At 34.0% G+C, this 18,145-nt stretch overlaps 3 protein-coding genes across 4 annotated transcripts; 1 reads left to right on the top strand and 2 right to left on the bottom strand.

The window, feature by feature from the left end:
• SR45 (arginine/serine-rich 45) lies at window positions 1–5,819 on the top strand. Of its 2 annotated transcripts, none has more exons than XM_022861740.2 (12): window positions 1–320; window positions 1,273–1,341; window positions 1,929–2,017; window positions 3,094–3,140; window positions 3,221–3,301; window positions 3,389–3,554; window positions 3,652–3,865; window positions 3,944–4,006; window positions 4,325–4,441; window positions 4,913–4,979; window positions 5,068–5,105; window positions 5,515–5,819. In XM_022861740.2, the coding sequence occupies exons 1-12, from the start codon at window positions 64–66 to the stop codon at window positions 5,576–5,578; spliced, it is 1,272 nt and encodes a 423-aa protein (XP_022717475.2). In that variant the 5' UTR covers window positions 1–63; the 3' UTR covers window positions 5,579–5,819. The 2 variants fall into 2 exon arrangements, with proteins under 2 accessions (XP_022717475.2, XP_089610341.1); XM_089754215.1 differs by having other exon boundaries at window positions 3,959–4,006.
• A 741-nt stretch (window positions 5,820–6,560) lies between these two features.
• On the bottom strand, window positions 6,561–9,927 carry LOC111276033 (Lojap-related protein). The gene is made up of 5 exons (XM_022861743.2): window positions 9,626–9,927; window positions 9,111–9,237; window positions 7,707–7,845; window positions 7,511–7,599; window positions 6,561–7,022 (listed from the first exon to the last, which is right to left on the bottom strand). The coding sequence occupies exons 1-5, from the start codon at window positions 9,863–9,865 to the stop codon at window positions 6,901–6,903; spliced, it is 717 nt and encodes a 238-aa protein (XP_022717478.1). The 5' UTR covers window positions 9,866–9,927; the 3' UTR covers window positions 6,561–6,900.
• A 2,638-nt stretch (window positions 9,928–12,565) lies between these two features.
• LOC111276352 (E3 ubiquitin-protein ligase RSL1-like) lies at window positions 12,566–14,908 on the bottom strand. The gene is made up of 2 exons (XM_022862093.2): window positions 13,940–14,908; window positions 12,566–12,797 (listed from the first exon to the last, which is right to left on the bottom strand). The coding sequence occupies exons 1-2, from the start codon at window positions 14,833–14,835 to the stop codon at window positions 12,728–12,730; spliced, it is 966 nt and encodes a 321-aa protein (XP_022717828.1). The 5' UTR covers window positions 14,836–14,908; the 3' UTR covers window positions 12,566–12,727.
• Window positions 14,909–18,145: the final 3,237 nt, after the last annotated feature.

An 18,145-nucleotide genomic window follows, 5' to 3' on the forward strand; every position in this document is an offset into this window, starting at 1 on the left:
ACGCCCCGTAGGGTTTATCTAGGGTTTCGAAATTTCGGCTGTTCCTTTCTCCGTATTCCCCCAATGGCGAAGCCGACGAGAGTTCGTCGCTCACCTTCTATCTCTGGCTCCGGTTCCTCTTCCCGTTCTCGGTCACGGTCCAAATCTCGTTCCCGCTCTTACTCTGGCTCAGACTCCAAGTCCAGCTCCCGCTCTCAGTCTTTGTCCCGCTCCAGATCTGCTTCCCCTTCCAGCTCTCGCTCTCGGTCCAGATCTATCTCCTCTTCCTCTCCTTCTCGTAGCGCGAGTTCTCGAAGTCGCAGCCCTCCTCAGCGTCGAAGGTCATTTTTTTTGGCTCTTCAGATTTATTATACTTTAGAAATTGTTCATAAGTAGTTAAAAAAATTTCATCGGATTTATTATACTAATTCCATCAGATTTATTATACTTTAGAAATTGTTCATAAGGAGTTAAAAAAATTTCAAGATTTGAAAATTTTTATGAAAAAAAAATTACATTTCATTAATAGCAAAAAGAAACGAAACAAATCTAATTATAGTTTGATTAGTTACTGTTTGTTCTTACTTTTGCTAGTTTAAATATGATAGAAAATTATGATTTTGGAGAATAAAAGGCAATGATTTTTATTTTATATAGAAGAATTATGTTAGAATTGTTTAACATTTAAGTTATTTGTGAATTTTTAATCTATTATAATTTCGGTTTCTATGTTTTCTTTTGATTTGTGCAATTTCTTAGGAAGCATGATCAAATAGGGGTAAAAAAAGTAGTAAGGTGACAATTAAACAGAGCCTTATATGGGGATACCAATTTTCCTTCCTGTGTTGATAGTGTTGAAGTTATTACACGTTATAGCTGAAAATGACTGAACTACCTAATAATAAGTACTTGGAAACTTGGTTTATGGAATTTAAGTTCATCCAACTCATGCAATAATTTACTTGAATGAGTTATGGTTACTTGGAAGAGTAGGAAGTGTAAATTTTGACGTTTTCTTGGCGGCTGATTGAGTTATAATCTAATATATGTAAGAGTTGGATCAAAATTATGAGTTGTGAGGTTGTGGTGCAGTCAATTTGATGAATTAAAACTTAGATTTTGGGGTTCTAATGTATTCTGGATTTGGGAATGCTGACCTCTTTATTGATATTGGTGTCTCAAGTTGAAGATCTCGTAACTGTCCCTACTGCCTTTTCTTTTTGCTGCATGTGGTTATTATCCTTTTAAAAGTTAATATTTTTATCTGAGTTTTCTTTTCTTTCCCTGACACAGTCTGGCTGATGCATCTAGGCGAGGTCGTTCCCCTCCACCACAATCTAAAAAAGCATCTCCAGCTCCAAGGTAAAGCAATGCTCAGTTCAGATTTAGCAGTATTGTCAGTTTAAATTTCTGCAGAAGCTTTACTTTTTCTATATGTTATTACCAACGAGGAAATGGATTCTTTAAAGGTTTTTAATACATGATTTAGAAAATGACGGAATTGTCTTAAAAGAAACTTGTTATTAATTTTTTTTAATTTAGTGGATATGGGTTTCTAGTAGTGGAGAGAATCAATAATTCTTTTAACCAGCAGTTTTCATTTTAGTTATTCTTCTCACAGGATAAATGTTATTTAAATTGTAGTTAGTTTCTTAGGAAATAAAGTATTTTTTTTATTCTTCTCTTTTCTAGTTGTGAGGATGAGGAAATTTTCATTTCTTCCAGTTTTCTTCAATCATAGCAAATTTGCCAGAGAAACTTTGACTAGTTTCGAGGACGGGGATGTATCATATGCAATATATGCAAACTTACATTATGCTTAACGTGATAATATGGGAGGAGTTTAACAGTATGATCATGTTTCCAGATTATAAAAAAGAAATACAGTAATTGAAAAAGGATTGGAGTTTATGCTCAAGTACTTATGTTGTTCTTGGCATTGATTTCAGGAAGACTTCTCCCATCCGTGAGTCCCTAGTTCTTTATGTTGACTCACTGAGCAGGAATGTCAATGAAGGCCATCTAAGAGAAATATTTAGTACGTGCTTTACCTTTTAACCCTTGAATAGTATAAATACATGACTGAGAATAGTTAATACATCTTGAGAGCTGAGACACTCTAGAACCTAAGGTATATAACACTTTTATTGAAAGATTGGCATGTTAAATTCTTTATGCATGATTCTGAGTACCATCAATGGCCTTTTAATTATTGAAAGAGCCCGGTCAATGTATGAGGACATTGTAAGTTTTGTCTTAACTTGCTTGTAGATCTTGATCTTATACTTACTGTAATATATAGTTTTTATATCCCCCAAGAATATGGTAACGTAATTACTGTTAGGCATGATATCTTCACAGTTATATTATAAAATTACATAAGATTTATTCGTTATTTTATCTAGAAGAAGTTTTGAGAATTATTGTATGTGCTTTATGTTTGTTTCTGCAAATCATGTTTTCTGGACTATATTTTTTCTGTAGGAGTTTTGTTATATCATTTGAGGTTGTCCTTGTGTTCCAGAAACTTTATCCTGTCTTCTGATCTCATAAATTGCTTTTGGAAAACTATTATATTCCCCCACATATTAGGAGAGCATGATTAGTTTACAAGGTCCACTGGGATAGTTACCAAAGTGTTACTGAACAGACCACTGCATTAGGTCTCATGTTGGTTTTGTTGAGCAATGAGACCATCAGATGACAAAATTAGCTTCTTTTTCAGAATTGGTGCTTCTAAGGAAGAGTGCATTTAGGCCATTTCATTTTTGGTTTGATACTATTAATAAGTGTCTTTGCATTAGTTCAAGACTATTAGATTATATGGTAACGTAATTGTAGATTAAGCAAAGGTGGCCACAGAAAGGAGATGGAGTTTAGACTTTGACTTTTCAGACGATCTTATGTGTCTTGGAGGATTCATTTGATCTCCATACCTGCTATATTTATATGTTGAATAAGATTAAGAATTGTATACAATTTAGATAATAGTTTGGTACTTCTGAAATGCATATCATTTTGTTTGGATGACTATTTGTTTTCTTATGTTTTTAAAACATTACACTTAAACAGTTCAATGCTCATCATACTTGTCTTCATTTTCCCACTTTGTAGGTAATTTTGGTGAAGTTGTAAACGTCGATCTGGCAATGGACCGTGCTGTAAGTTCATATCAGTCATATCCTGGTTTGAATGCTATCATTATTATTATTATTATTATTACATGTTTTCACATTAACAGCTTAATCTTCCAAGAGGATATGGCTATGTTGAATTCAAGACAAGAGCAGATGCTGAAAAAGCTCTACTGTACATGGATGGCGTAAGTTTTGCTAAGATGCCCAAGTAAAACTATTAGCAGCATTTAGTGTTAGCATTGAGAATGATATTATTTGTTGCTTTAATGCAGGCCCAGATTGATGGCAATGTTGTAAGAGCGAAGTTTACACTTCCTCCACGACCAAAAGTTTCTTCACCGCCAAAGCCAGTTGCTTCTGCTACTAAAAGAGATTTTCCAAAATCTGATAATGCCAATGCTGATATTGAGAGGGATGAGCCAAAACGACCAAGGGAATGTATGTTTAATGTAGTAAAATATCTGTTTAATTTGTGCTTTTATCTTTATATTTAGTCACTTACATGTTATTCAACTTGTTAACTCATGGGTATCAGCTTCTCCTCAACGGAAAATCCTGCCCTCACCACGAAGGAGATCCCCTGTGGGTCGAAGAGGTGGATCTCCTAGACGACCACCAGAGTCTCCACGCCGGCGACATGATTCTCCGGTTCGTCGTCGTGGTGAAACACCTCCAAGGCGCCGGCCTGCCTCTCCACCTAGAGGTCGTTCTCCTTCATCTCCTCCAAGGCGACTTAGATCTCCAGCAAGGTTTGATATTTGTAATAGGCTAATAGCTTGTTTAAATGAACCAGTTTTGAAAGAATTTGATCCATTTAATCTATACAGGACCTCTCCTCGTAGGCTGCGTGGTAGTCCAATCCGAAGGCGTTCTCCTCTTCCAAGGCGCCGGTAATAATACATTTTACCTATTTTCATAAGGCTTAAATTTTATTGTGCTAAGGTATAAGTGAACTGACACAACCTGTGAACGAAAGAAAAATGCATAAGATCTTACTGAATCTGAGGAATCAGGAGTACTATAATGTATCAAGGACAAACTCGGAATTGTTAATTAAGTAGTCATAGTATGTCTTATTCATGTTGTTGGCTATTATAAGTGACACTTTGGTGTTAAACTTTTGTTGATATGAAGTGAGGATGAGGACGATTTAGTTTTAACTATAATTCCATGTAATATGGGTCTTATGCTATTATGTTTTATTACAGTTCACCTCCTAGACGAGCCCGTAGTCCTCCAAGAAGGTCTCCCTTCAGTCGTAGACGGAGCCGTTCTCCATTTCGTAGACCTGCTCGTTCTCGTTCAAGGTCAATCTCACCTCGGAGGTAATAAATTAGTACCATAACTCTCTCATCTGATGATTTGCTTTAAACAATGTCTTCTTTTTCATTATCTCTCTCTACTCTTCCTGCAACATGCCAAATATTTTCAAGAAAAGTGACAATAAATAGAGAATATAATTAAATTTATTTATATGGGCTGAAATTACCAGTAATTTGATTGATTTCATTGAAAGAGTGAATTTGAGCTTATGCTGGTTCCTTTCATGTCTCTGCATGCCCCTATCAATTGGTGTTGGATTGGACTTAGGTAGTATAAGGGGTCAGAAGTGATGGTTGTAGTAGTATTTTTCCCTCTTTTGGGATCCATCTTTTTCTTTTCTTTAATTAGAAAGTTAGAATTTAGTAGATTAAAAAGAAAGTATACCTGTTAGTAAAAAAATAATTTTATTGTTATTTGTAATGTTGTTTTTCCACATCCCAGGATCTTATTTCTGTATTTTATCTTTAAAACAGAGGCAGAGGACCAGCAGCAAGACGGGGGAGGTCATCATCGTATTCCAGATCACCCAGTCCGCGGAAGGTTTGTGCTTATTATTTTTGGTTTTGAGGGAGTACCTTATTTACTAGTTATTTAATATCTGGCCTTTTTTTTTTTTCAATTATGACAGGTGGCAAGGAGGATTTCAAGGAGTCGCAGTCCTAGAAGGTAATTTGTTTATATGTGTTTTTTCATTTTTTACTAAATAATTTGCACTTCAAATGAAAATTTTTATTCAATTGCAAGATGGTTTCGTTTTTCTTCATTTATTTGTTATTAGTTCGTTTTTTATTGATGCTGCATATTCATGGAGACTAGGCTACGCTTGCATGAGCACATCTCTCTCTCTCTCTCTCTCTCTCTACTGCCTAGGTTATTTTCCAAAATTATTAGTTAATGATGTGCAGTCTTTGGAAAATCACATTAACAACTACCTAGTCAGTAAAACAGATGGACTTGTTCCTGAAAATTCTCTGCCTATGGCCAACATGGCCTCTTGTTGGCAACTTTGAATTCATCAGTGTTGCCGTATGTGGTTTCCAATAAATAATGTTGAGGAATGCGTTTTCATGGGCAGGCCATTGAGAGGAAGGATTAGCAGCAACAGCGGCAGCAGTAGTTCGCCTCCTCGTAAGCCATAGGTTATTTTGCTGGATTTTAGTTCCCCTGCTCATTCCCTAAGTTTGATTGTATTAGTTGTGAATGATGTAATGGCAGAGTTGTATTGAGTTTGCTAAAAAAACACTGTTTTCAGTTGTGATCTACTTAATTGGCTCTTAGCAAAAGTCGGTGTGTATGAAATATTAAAGCATTGTACAATGAGCTGGATTTGGAATTTGGCTGATAATCAAGGCTCAAGCACAAGTTGGTATTTTATTTTTATTTTATTCTTGTTTGTGCATTTCGAATTCAAGCTCATTTGGAACCGGATGAAGACATTGTTTTATTTCTTTTGGCTTGACATTGTTAGAAAGGGCTGCATTTTTGGATGTTATATAGGGTGATTAAAAAAAGAAATGAAAGAAATCTCAACCAACTCGTGGCCGAGTAAATGCTGGAGGGTGAAGAAGCAGCCCTTATAAATTCGTCTCTGGTACTGTGGATTTCTTATAACAAAATTCCTTTGGTTATATAAGCACAAAATTCCAGTGGTCTTTTCATTTGCTCCAATCACAATTACATGAAGCTCTGCAAAGACCACAAATTCAATGCATGAAACTCGACTTGGTTGGTCGGCATATAAAAAATATTTATTTTAAATCGCTTGAATGAAATATAAACCTAAATATATATAAGAACCCACATTGAAGAAAAGCGCCAGTTCTTCCTAAGGGGAGCGAAGTTTTAAAAACATTTTTTCTAATACAAAATAGATCGCAGTTTGGGAATGATGGGTGTAGATACTGAGATTGAATTTCAGATTTACTGTGTGCCCCCCCTAAAAGGTGGCTGCCAAAGTTTTTATGATCAGAAAAGCTTGCTTGATAGTGGTCAGTGGAAACTTAAGTTGGAAGTGCCTTGGAGCAATCCAGAATTGTTAGATTGTTAGATTTGCAGCCTAATCATTCCGATTATAAGTCAACTTTAACCTCTGTAATAAGTCAAACCTACGTTTGAGCACCATAGACGCAAACAAAGCCATGAGAATGTGTATGCATTAGAACTCATCGAGCCTCACGGCTTGCTGCTGTTACACGTACAAGCCCTAGTAAGGAAGTGATTAAGGAAACTATCCACAAGAATATAAGCAATCAAACATATAATAATGCTGATGCCAACTGCTCCATGTGATTAATGAATGGTACATACCAGCAATGGAACAGCACTCCCTGTAATTCATAATCAAGCCTCCCTGCAAGGAGTGAGGTGATGAGCAAGGAGTGCTAACTGAATCTGGCAGAGTTGAACACATCCACTACGGGAGATCTGTCAGCCAGTGCTTTTGATTCCTTCAGAGTCACTTTCAACTGCGAAATGGTGGTCGGTTTTCAGAAGGCAGCTCAATGAGTGTCGCGTTACCATAAAACTCATCCAAATTGTAAAAGGCTCTTTGTTGAGGAAGAAATATGTGGATAACCACATCACCTGGAATTATGACAGGCAGAAACATTGCTAAAAAATTAACAATTATGAAACTAGCTTACTTGAGCAAGGGACTCAATCATGGTGGATGTTAAAGGGCAATGATGGTGAATCATTTCACACTCATTAACATAATGATCACAAAATAGATTTTTCCACTTTTATAAATAGACTTTCTATTATTTACAAACTATTTCATGCTACTGTTATTTGCTGTTAAATCAATTTCCAAAATGCTTTTCAGGGCTGACTAAAACAAACTATCCTTTGTTTCTTGTTGACTGTTTCATATTTGGCAGATTGATGTGGAAGAAACTAGAAACAAGAAAAAGAATAAAGATGGTAAAAAAGCACAAAATCAATGCTAGTTGCATTAGATTGGGTAGGCACAAAATTTCATCCCTGAAGTCAATATTTGCCTTATGTTCATAGTCATATGCCAATTACTATACAACAAACGTGTCAATGATTTGTCACATTAGATTACTTACCAAAGTCTAAAAGTGTCCATGAGTTTGGTTTTGTATCTCCAGATGCAATTTTTCCATACTTCTTCTCAGCCAAATCTCTTATTTTGGATCTACATTGAAACTTGGAAGAAAAGCAATCAGTTCAAGAACTGCTGCAAGTCATGCTTTAAACTATTTCACCAAAGGAAATAAAACATGTCAAAGTTAAAGTCCATACCCAATAGCATCAATCTGAGGGTGAGAAAATGCTGTTGCAATGATGAAAAACTGAGTCCAATACACAAGAGGCTTCACAAAAAGGACCCTTATATCAGCAGCCTTCACCTCACTTGCCACCTTGGCCATTGCCACAGCAACTACAGATAAAGCAGGAACCTATGAGATGGTGCAAGCTTAAACCGGAGCTACTTAAGTTTAAGTTTCAGAGGGTGTATGGTTTTATTTTGCTTTTCTAAAGTAGTTTACAAAGATGCCACACACGTTAATACCTTGATTACCAGGAAATCTAATACCTAAACAAAAAAAATCTGAATCACCATTTACAGCTAAGAACATGTTGATACCTTGAAAATAGGACCTAAACAGAAGTATGTGAAGATTCTTCATAAGTAAAATTGCAAGTGCAGCATCTTTATAAGTAGGTGTCTTTTTTCTCAAACCAGCATGTCATATCTGAATTCTTCAAAAGAAGATAATTAATTAGGTAGAGTGGGGGAAGCAAAACTTCAAGAGGGTCCTTTGTTCTTCGGCCTTTATTTTGTAGGTGAGAGAAACAAGTCAGCAGTAACTCCAAACAACTAAGTGCAATCTTGAGCTCACCATAGCAGCAATTTAATGAGATGTAAGGCTAAGGCAGTTGGAATAATAGCATTAATATTGATGCACAAGAGTATCATGTCAAAGTACATGCAAATTTTAGCTATTTGGGACACCAACAGGGCTAGAACAATGAATTGTGTTAAGTAACATCTTTATGAAAACCTTCACAGGATCACATAATTTCCTTCTTACATTCCCAATTATTGACAAGCACGCTACAAGTGAAACTAAAAGGAGAAAATCATCCTTTGCTTTGGAGTTATCCACTGCAAAATAGCTGGCAGCCAATGCAGCAGGGGAACCTAAGGGCTTTAATATTCAAGGCAGACCTGACATTAGATAAAGCCAGTGCTTGGCAAGTCAATGTCAAACTTGAAGGTATTACAATGGCCCTGTTATCACAAGTGACATGTCATGTTATAGTTGGGAGCAGCCAAATCACCCTATCAACTTATAACAATGGGAAAAAAAAGAGTAGAAGGCAACTATAAAGGGCAGAAGCGCCAAGATAGGGGGAATTTGGAGAGAACCATCTTTATTTAGTTACAAAGATAGGCAAGCACAGTGGAGCCAGAGTGATCCCCATTTTATGACTACAATTTGCAAGTATAAGGGCAATAATAATTCACAATGGGTCGTGAACGTGAAGGATGAAATTTATGATCTTTGAGGAATAAGGCAAGTGGAGATATCTATCCAATTACCAGGTAAAGCCGAAAGTAGTAATGGAAGTTGTTGACATCACACAGATTTCTACTGCTCTTAAGTAACCTGATTTTTGTTAATTGAGAAATGAACTTACATGATAAGCTTTCGGCATCATCATCGAGCTCAGCGCTTGGAGACTTTCGGTCATTCTTCTTGAATACTACTTTCCCATACTTTGTCATCAAATCATCAAACATCTCATCAGTGTCTTCGTTTACATTCTGCAAAGGGTATCACTTTATTTAGACAATCATTCGAGGAACAAAAAGAACATGGTCAAGGGATGTATGGCTATACAGAATAGCTATCACCCTGGGATACATAAACATGTCCATAAGATACAAATCATTAACAGCAAATCAATTAATGTACGACTATTACTATTAAAAACAAATCTTCAGCTTTAATATTCTATGAGAAATTGCCAGAACACAGTAAGAATCCTCTCATATGCTCAAAATTTACATGAACAATTCAAAATTGAAACTTAAATTTTCAAGACAGAAACTTTAAGATTTAAGAACAAAACATTAACTTGAACCATGCTTAATTCCTATCCTTTTTACACTTGTTTTGTCAAAAGTAACCAGAAAGAGAAATGAATCATACAGAGAGAAAGCTATCTTCAGCTTCTTTGCCATAAGCATGAAGTGAAGGCAGGAAGCCTCCCCTTGGGTTGAAATTCAAGGATTTGTTTCTGTAGCGTAGCAAATGGAGGTCATTAAGGTATAACCATCGAAAATGCTTTCTGGGTTTTTGAAAAAGCTTCGATTCGTGAGACTCCCACTGCCAACGCTGACTGGAGAACATATTGCCGCCGATGGAGAGAGTCGTTGTAGAGACTACCATTTTTATGTTCTCTCTGTTTCTGATAAGAGTGAGACTGAAATTGTCAAGATATTTTTACAAGGACCTTCTTACAGGTAAGATATTATAATATAAAAATCATTTAAACTTATATTGAAAAAATAATTAAGTTTTTAACAACTTAAAAAAGTGTTACAATTAGGATGATTCAAATTATTTGGAGTTTAGATTATTTCAATTCATTTAAAATTCAAATGTTTTTCATTACATATATATTAGAATTATTACATATTTAGATTTTGAAATAGTTCAAACTAAAATCACTTCAAATTAAGTTACTTTTAATTTCAATTATTTTAAGATTCAAATTATTTAGATTATCATCAATGTTTTAAAATTAAATTATCATATTAAATTGGGTTTATGACTAATTGCTCATTCATGTTAATTGTGTTTGAGTGGCTTTTGCTATATCAAAAGTAGCCAATGCTATTTTTCCCATCAAAATGTTTTTGAAAGCTGAAATTGAAAACAATCCCTTTCTTATGAAAAGAAATATTTAGGAGGCTAAAGATCTGCTATTACGTGGAATCAGATTGAGAGTTGGTGTCTTACGTAAAGCCGTAGTATTCGATTTGATTTAATCGATTTTTTTATTTAATTTAAATTAAAATAATATATTAAATATATATATTAAATTTAAATTAAATTTCAAATCAAAATATAAAAAATTAAAAAAATAAATTGAATTATATAATTTTATTAATTTTTATATATTTTAAATTTTTATAAAATAAAAATAATTATTTTATATATAAATATGTTAAAAATTATATTAAAATAATATATAAAAATAAAAAATTTAAATTTAAAAATCAATGAACTAAGCTAAATTGTACATATAGAATTTCATTTAAATCAAATCGATTTAAAAAAAAAATTGATTCATATTCGAATTAAATTTTATAAATTTATAATATTATACATTATTCAAAAAATCAAATCAAATTTAATCCAATTCAAACCGATCTCACTTTGTAACTATGATTGTTATAGATGCTAGAGTGGTTATGTTGATTGACAAGGAGACAAGTCTATGGAAGGAGGATATCATTCACATGGAATTCAAACCTCAAGAAGCAGAAACAATATGCATGATTCCTTTAAGTAAGAGTGGTATGCAAGATAGCATAGTTTGACACTACAACAAGAAAGGCATATATTCAGTTAAGAGAAAATATCATGTGTAGCTTGTACCACCTCAGAATGCAGAGAATCAAAGGTTGATATGGAGGATGATCTGGGAAGCGGCTGTACCTATGAAAGTCAGGATGTTCATGCGGAGATGTGCTCACCAAATACTACCAGCGGCTGGGAACCTCTCAGCCAGAATAAACTCAATGAACTCTTGTTATCCAAGGTGTGGGGGAGAGGATGAAACAGTGTTGCATGCGTTGAGAAATTGTGTCATTTCTCGAAAAAGTTTTAAAAGGATGTGATTTCCTGTAGCAGATGGCAATTTCACCCGCCAATTATACACTAGAATGGCTGGAAACTGCAATAAATCTCCTTAACAAAACAAACTTTGATCGGTTTATAATGTATCTTTGATCCCTATGGGATGCATGAAACAAGGAGGTTAAACAGAACCAGAAGATGAACAGTTTAAGCATTCTCATCAAGGCTAAAACTTACCTGGAAGAGTACCATAATGCAAGGGCAGTACTCTATAATCAAGTACTCCGGGGACATGTTAAATGGATGGCTCCACCTAGCACCCATTTCAAAGTCAACTTAGATGGTGCAATGGACTGTCAACTTAAAAAGGGGTATCGAAGTACTGTTAAGGGACCACATGGGACAAGTGATAGGACTGGCAGCAACGAATGTAAAACTAGTGTCTGATGTTGGAGTAATAGAAGCTTTGGCAACAGTTAAAGTCTTGGAGGTGGCATTTCAATTGGCATGCAAGAAGACAATTGTGGAAGGGAATGCACTAAACATCATCAAGAGCCTGAGGAAGGATGAGTAGATTCTTTCATGCATAGGATCAATTCTACTGGATGGCAGGAAGTGGATAGGACAATTTGATGATTGCCTAAAACAGCATACTTTATGAGAAAGAATTGAAATAGCACATGTGCTAGCAAGATTACCGGAAGATCTTTTTTGGGTAGAGGAAGTCTCGGAGTTTATCAACTCAACTGCTTTAACACATTTCTAATATTGCAATATGAATAAAATCATTTATTTATTCAAAAAAAGTAGCTTAACAACGACAATTAAGTCGATTAACCTATTTAAGCAAAATAAAATGAGAAAAATGAAAATTAATTTCTCAATTTTGGGTGAATTACACTAAGAATCTACTTTAATTTTCTGAAGTAAGAGGATGGCAAAAGTAAGCTAGTTGGTCCGGCTTGACAAAATCCAATATTGAACATTGTGTTGGGTTGGATTAAAAATAGTAAATATAAGGATTGTGGTAGCACGGGTTAAGACAGCATGACATTGTCAAAATTGATCAAAAGTTGTCAAAATTTTAAAATGTTAAGATGGAAAATATGTCTTCTTATAGATTTTGGATAATTGCATTAGAATAACAACTAAAAAACTAGCAAACAATTAGATTAGATTGATTCAAATGATTAATGTACTTTCAAAATTCAACGAGTGAAAAATTAAATTTAAAATTCAACGATTTCACGATTAATTAAACCTTGCATGAGAATCAAACTTAATAATATGTATTTGAGAAGGAAATTTCAACTGCTCCCAAAATTTAAATTCACATATGCAAATGTTGAGTATGAAAAATAAACTATATTAAGAATTATATAGAATTTGTGTTATGAATTAATGTAATTCCTACTGTCGTTGTTGTATACCATTCCCAACAAGCCTTCAAGAGTTAAAACACGAGTGTTCTTCGCTCCACTCTGATCCGCAATCATAGCAATACTTGTACTTACACCTACACACCAACGATAACAAAAAAGTTTCAATTGCGAAGAATGTGTATAAATCAAAATGAGGTTAAAAAAATAATTTACTAATTACATAAATGACAGAAAAGTAATTCAGGGTTAATTGGCCAACCAGAAGCTTCTGTTCTATAATTAGAACTTAGAAGCTTCAACTCGAAATTCCCATTTCCTTTCCCAAACTTGCCAATCAACATGGCAGGGTGGGATCTTGATCAATTTTCATGTTTGGCCATGTGTTTATAGACTAGAGAGATCAAGCTAGACTTCATCAATAGATAAGGTCAATGAGGCTGTTCTATGTTATATGGATTGGGGATAGAGTGTCGAACACAGATACGTCATGTTTTTTATAAATTTTTACATTAATTTGGGGGGTTTAAACGTTGTATAAGTCTAAATATTCAAGTGCCCAAAGAATATGTTTGTAATTAGGATAAAGTGAAGAGTCCATGAACATAGAGGTTGTTTTCTTTATTTTCCCTTGGATCCAATACATTAGAAAAAAAAATACTAGATATAATCTCTCACTTCCCCTGTGTATGAGAATTTTTGTTTACCAAATATGAACATCTAACAATTTTAAATACGATACGATAATATCATATTTAAAAAAATAAAAATAAAATCATTTAAAATTTTAACAAAATTTGTATATGGATTTGACAAAAAAATTTGTGTTTGAAATGTTCAAACAAATTGTGATAAAACAATTTTTATATTTTATACGTATTTGATACAAAATAAATATAACACTAGAAATATAAATTGTCAAGTCTACTATAAAGTATATATGAATAGAGTGAATTCTTCTACCACAAAAACATGCCATGAGCCTATGCCTAGTTTTTCTCTATTAAACCTTTGATTCCATCTCTAACGTGAAGGTTTGAAATCCAGTTTTCTTGAGGGCAGCAGATTGGTTGGTAAGTAAGAAAAAATCCACTCTTTAACCCTTTAATTATATGTTTCTAAAATGATGATTAAAGTCTTGTATACTTTCATTCTTGAATTATGATCATATAATTTCCTAGACTTCAGTACTAAATTCCAGCATTTAGAACTAAAAGGATTAATAGCATTGAGCATATATAATTGATGAAGAAATAGGAAAGAAGTTAAAGCAACTCACCAGCATTCTAGTTTGTTAGATCCTTCTGTCTTTCCAGCAAAGTCATTGCAATTAGGACACCTCTTCCAATTTTCCTTCTCAGCAAGCTTCAACAATGCACAGTCAAGTTTTTCCTCTTCTGCATCCTCCATCACACGTTCGACCAATACCTTAAATGCATCACAATCCATACCTTCATGCACGAAATCTCTACACTCAGCACAAATTTTCCTATGACATGCAGGGCACTCATATTGAACCACACCAATATCTTTTCCATCATCTACTATCTTAGCTGAGCAATCCTCCAAAGGGCAATCAAATGTCAGAATTGGCGGTGTTTGAGAGTAATACAAGGTGTTTTCCCATCTATAAATCACTTCCCATGGCAGGATTGATTTACACTTTTTCGGTGTAATCAAGCTTTGACAATTAGACTCAGGACAACATACCTCTATCTTATTTTCGTCCTTCAGGTTCGTCGCAATATGCCGTCGAGTGCAAGCAAAGCAGAAGGAATGATTACATCGGGTCACTTTAAACATCATCGAAGCTGGTTTTGGTTCCATGCAAATTTTGCAAAACCAGGTTGTATTAGAAGATTCACCAGGCTGTGGATAACTAGTGGCTCTAGGGAAGGATAATTCTTCGAGTTCCACAACTATTTCTTTCCCTTTCTGATTCTTCATTGGATTATTTTCCGGGGAATTGATATCATGCAACTTTCTTTTTAGACGACTCACGTTCAACGAACAATCTGGCTTGGTTTGCAAAAAATTTTGAGTTTCAGCTATCAATTTGGCTTCATAACAAGTCCCGGAGGAGCCGCAAAAAGATGGAGTCGATTGCTTTCGTTTTCCTTCATCTGTTTTCTTCTTTTTCCGCAGTGGGAAGAGGATTTTATTAATGAAGGACATTAAAACCGAGTTCAATTTGCAATTTGGAACAAAAAAAGGAGATCAGTACTCTTTCTGTTTCATCAAGCAGGGAGCAATTATTTATATGTTGGTGAGCCAAAGATTTCTTGGCAATCAAGTAAAAAAAGCTACTTGCTTTTATTTTATAAGGATTAGGATTTTGGTTTGATGTCCAAAAGTCACAATTTGATTAGATTTGGTATTCTTTGATTTTTTTTATTTTTTATTTTTATAATGTTGTTATATATAACACTAATAACATCAAAGAATACAATTAGGCCAAAAACAATTTTTTTTTAATTTAATTTTGAGCAGTAAAAAGATTAATCTATATGTACTTCTAATATTTGGCATGCCTCCTCCAACCAACAAAGTGTGCAATTCAAGGTTATTAATGCCATTTTGGGCAATATATGTTTTTGCTTTGGATTAATATATATATATATAAAGCGTTACTTTTATATTTTTAGTATATGTATTTAGTTTATCTATTACCGTGAAGATTTTATTAGAAGTTATTCTTTTGATGGGTCTTTCATTTAGAGTTTCCTTCACTTTAAATATAGCGGCGGAGCCATGTTGGAGGAAGGCCATGTCCTAAAAAAAATTGAAAACCCCAGCTTATTTATTTTTTATATATACAAAGTTATCCCGTCAAAAAAAAAAAAAAGGTTCATAAAAAAAATTGAAAGTGTTCTTTGTGATTATAAAGGTTTAATTTTATAAAACAATTCAATTCTCAAAAATCCAACCAATTTATAAAAAGTAATAGTATTTAATAGTTTAATTTTCCTTTTAAAAAAACTAAAAAAATAACTTCGTTAAACATGATCCACGTTAAAAAGTCAAATTTCCTAAAAAAGCTATGCAAAACAAAAAAAAAAAGTTGGTGTGTGAAAAAACTACTGCAATTAAAGAGTCTAGCAATCAGATTCTTGGTGCAAATGGAGGAAGGGACAATTTGGAATACTGGGGGCTCAAGCTTCTCGGCCATAGCAGTTTGGAAAGAACTGCGACCTAAGCAGACAAAGGTTGCATAGCATAGGCTCATTTGATGTGAGCTTCGTATACAAAAAAGTGCTATATTGGCTTGGATGGCGATCCTGCATAGACTTCCTACAAAGGATTGATTGAATTTTTGCGGATTATGATTGATGGAGCTTGAGTATTTTGTAAACAAAGGTGGAAACTTAAAACCATATTTTCTTTAGCTGCAACTATTCTAAGGCGGTGTGGACACAAATGCTAAGGCTCTATCATCCGTGCAAGGAAGTCGCTAGATGGTGTTAGGAATAGTGACTCAAATCTCATAACAGATTTGTTTGAGATTGGTTAAATATTGTTTGATGGACAAAAAGATTTGCAAAAGAAGAATTCTAAGAGAAAATGGATTCTTAATAGGCAAGTTTGATTTGCAGCAAAAGAATTCTAAGAGGAAATGGATTATTAATAGGTAAGTTTGTATGCTTATAAATATGTGAAGTCTCTATAGGATTGGGTATGAGAAAAAAATATAAGAGAGTCGTAAGGTTTTATAAGATAGACACACTATAAGACTACTGGGAATTTAACGTCCTTATGGGTGTATACATCTGAGTGGACTAAAAAATACTGAGAGAATTTACATAGGTATGGTACATAGGAGTGGACTAAAGAAGATTGAAAGGATCCACATAGGTATGATGAATGAGTACATATGGATATGTATTTGTTTGTGTTGAAAGAGTGTACATTGGTATATATTTATTTGAGTTAAGAATGCTCCATAAGACTAGAGGAAATTGAGAGGGTATATGAGAATTAGTTATGAGTGATTTGATTTATATGTTTGTAATTCTCTACAACTAGTGGATCTTGTTTCTTATCTGTGGATGCAGATCGATTGGGCTGAATCACGTTAAATTATTATCTCTTGTGTGATTGATTGATTATTTGTTTCTTATCCATAGACGTAGGCCAATTAGGCTTAATCACGTTAAATTATTGTCTCTTATGTGATTGAAGCTATTTGGCCTAAGAAAGTGGTATCAAGCTATGGTGATTTCTCAACAAGTGATATCAGAGCTGTGGTAATTTTTCAACAAGTGGTATCAGAGCTACAATGATCCCTAACAAGTAGTATCAGAGCTGAAGTTTCAAGACATGAAAAGAGTTGAAGGTTCGAGCCATGGGAAGAAACAAACCTAGAGGAGCTCAATTCAAAAGAAGAGTTTGAGTTTAAGTTTTGAGAATTGAGGATTGGTTTGCATGAAACATGAAGACACACAAGAGAAGATAATTGTGAGGCTTTCATTGTAAATGTAGCTAAGCATGTCTAGCATGAAGATAGATGATTTGATGAAATTTAAGTCAATGTAGAGATTGTTAGAAATAGTGACACAAATTCCATAGCAAATTTGTTTATGATTGGTTAAATATTACTTGATAGACAAAAAGACTTGTAAAAGAAGAATTCTAAGAGAAAAAAATTCTTAATAGGCAAGTTTGACTTGTAGAAGAAGAATTCTAAAAAAAAAAATTTTAATAAGAAAGTTTATATGCTTATAAATAGTAAAATCTCTATAGGGTTAGGTATGAAAAAAAGAATTAAAAGAGTTATAAGATTTTATAAGATAGACACCTTATAGGACTACTGGAGATTTAACATCTTTATGGGTGTGTATGTTTGAGTGGACTAGATGAGACTGAGAGAATCTACATAGGTATAGTGCATGAAAGTGGACTGAAAAAGATTGAGAGGGTCCACATAGATAAAATGAATGGATACATATGGATATGTATTTGTTTGTGTTGAAAAAGTGCATATAAGTATGTATTTGTTTGGGTTAAGAATACTTCATAAGACTATAAGAGATTGAAAGGGTCTATGGGTGTTAGTTATGAGTGATTTGATTTGTATGTTTATAACTCTCTACAACTAGTAGATCTTATTTCTCATCTGTGGATGTAGGTCAGTTGGGTTGAATCACGTTAAATTATTGTCTCGTGTGATTGATTGATTATTTGATTTTGCTTTCACTAGTGTGATAGAATTGAGGCTGATTGGCTTAACAAGTGGTATTAGAGCTGTGGTTATTTTTCAACAAGTGATATCAGAGCTGCGGTGATCTTTAATAGATAAGATGAAGAGTTTCAATGAATGATGGAGAGACTTCGAGGGAAGTCTTTTGCTCTCTATCCTATAAAGATTAGCTTAGGGAGTATTCATTTTCTTGATATGGAAGAAAAGAAATAAAAGGCAGTTCAACAAGAAAAAATGTGCTAGTAAGCAGTTTTTAAAGCAGATCAAGAAAATATCAGATTTAGATTG

Source organism: Durio zibethinus, chromosome 25, assembly GCF_047325235.1.
Source record: "Durio zibethinus cultivar Kanyao isolate XHJ-2024 chromosome 25, ASM4732523v1, whole genome shotgun sequence".
Taxonomy (NCBI): Eukaryota; Viridiplantae; Streptophyta; class Magnoliopsida; order Malvales; family Malvaceae; genus Durio; species Durio zibethinus.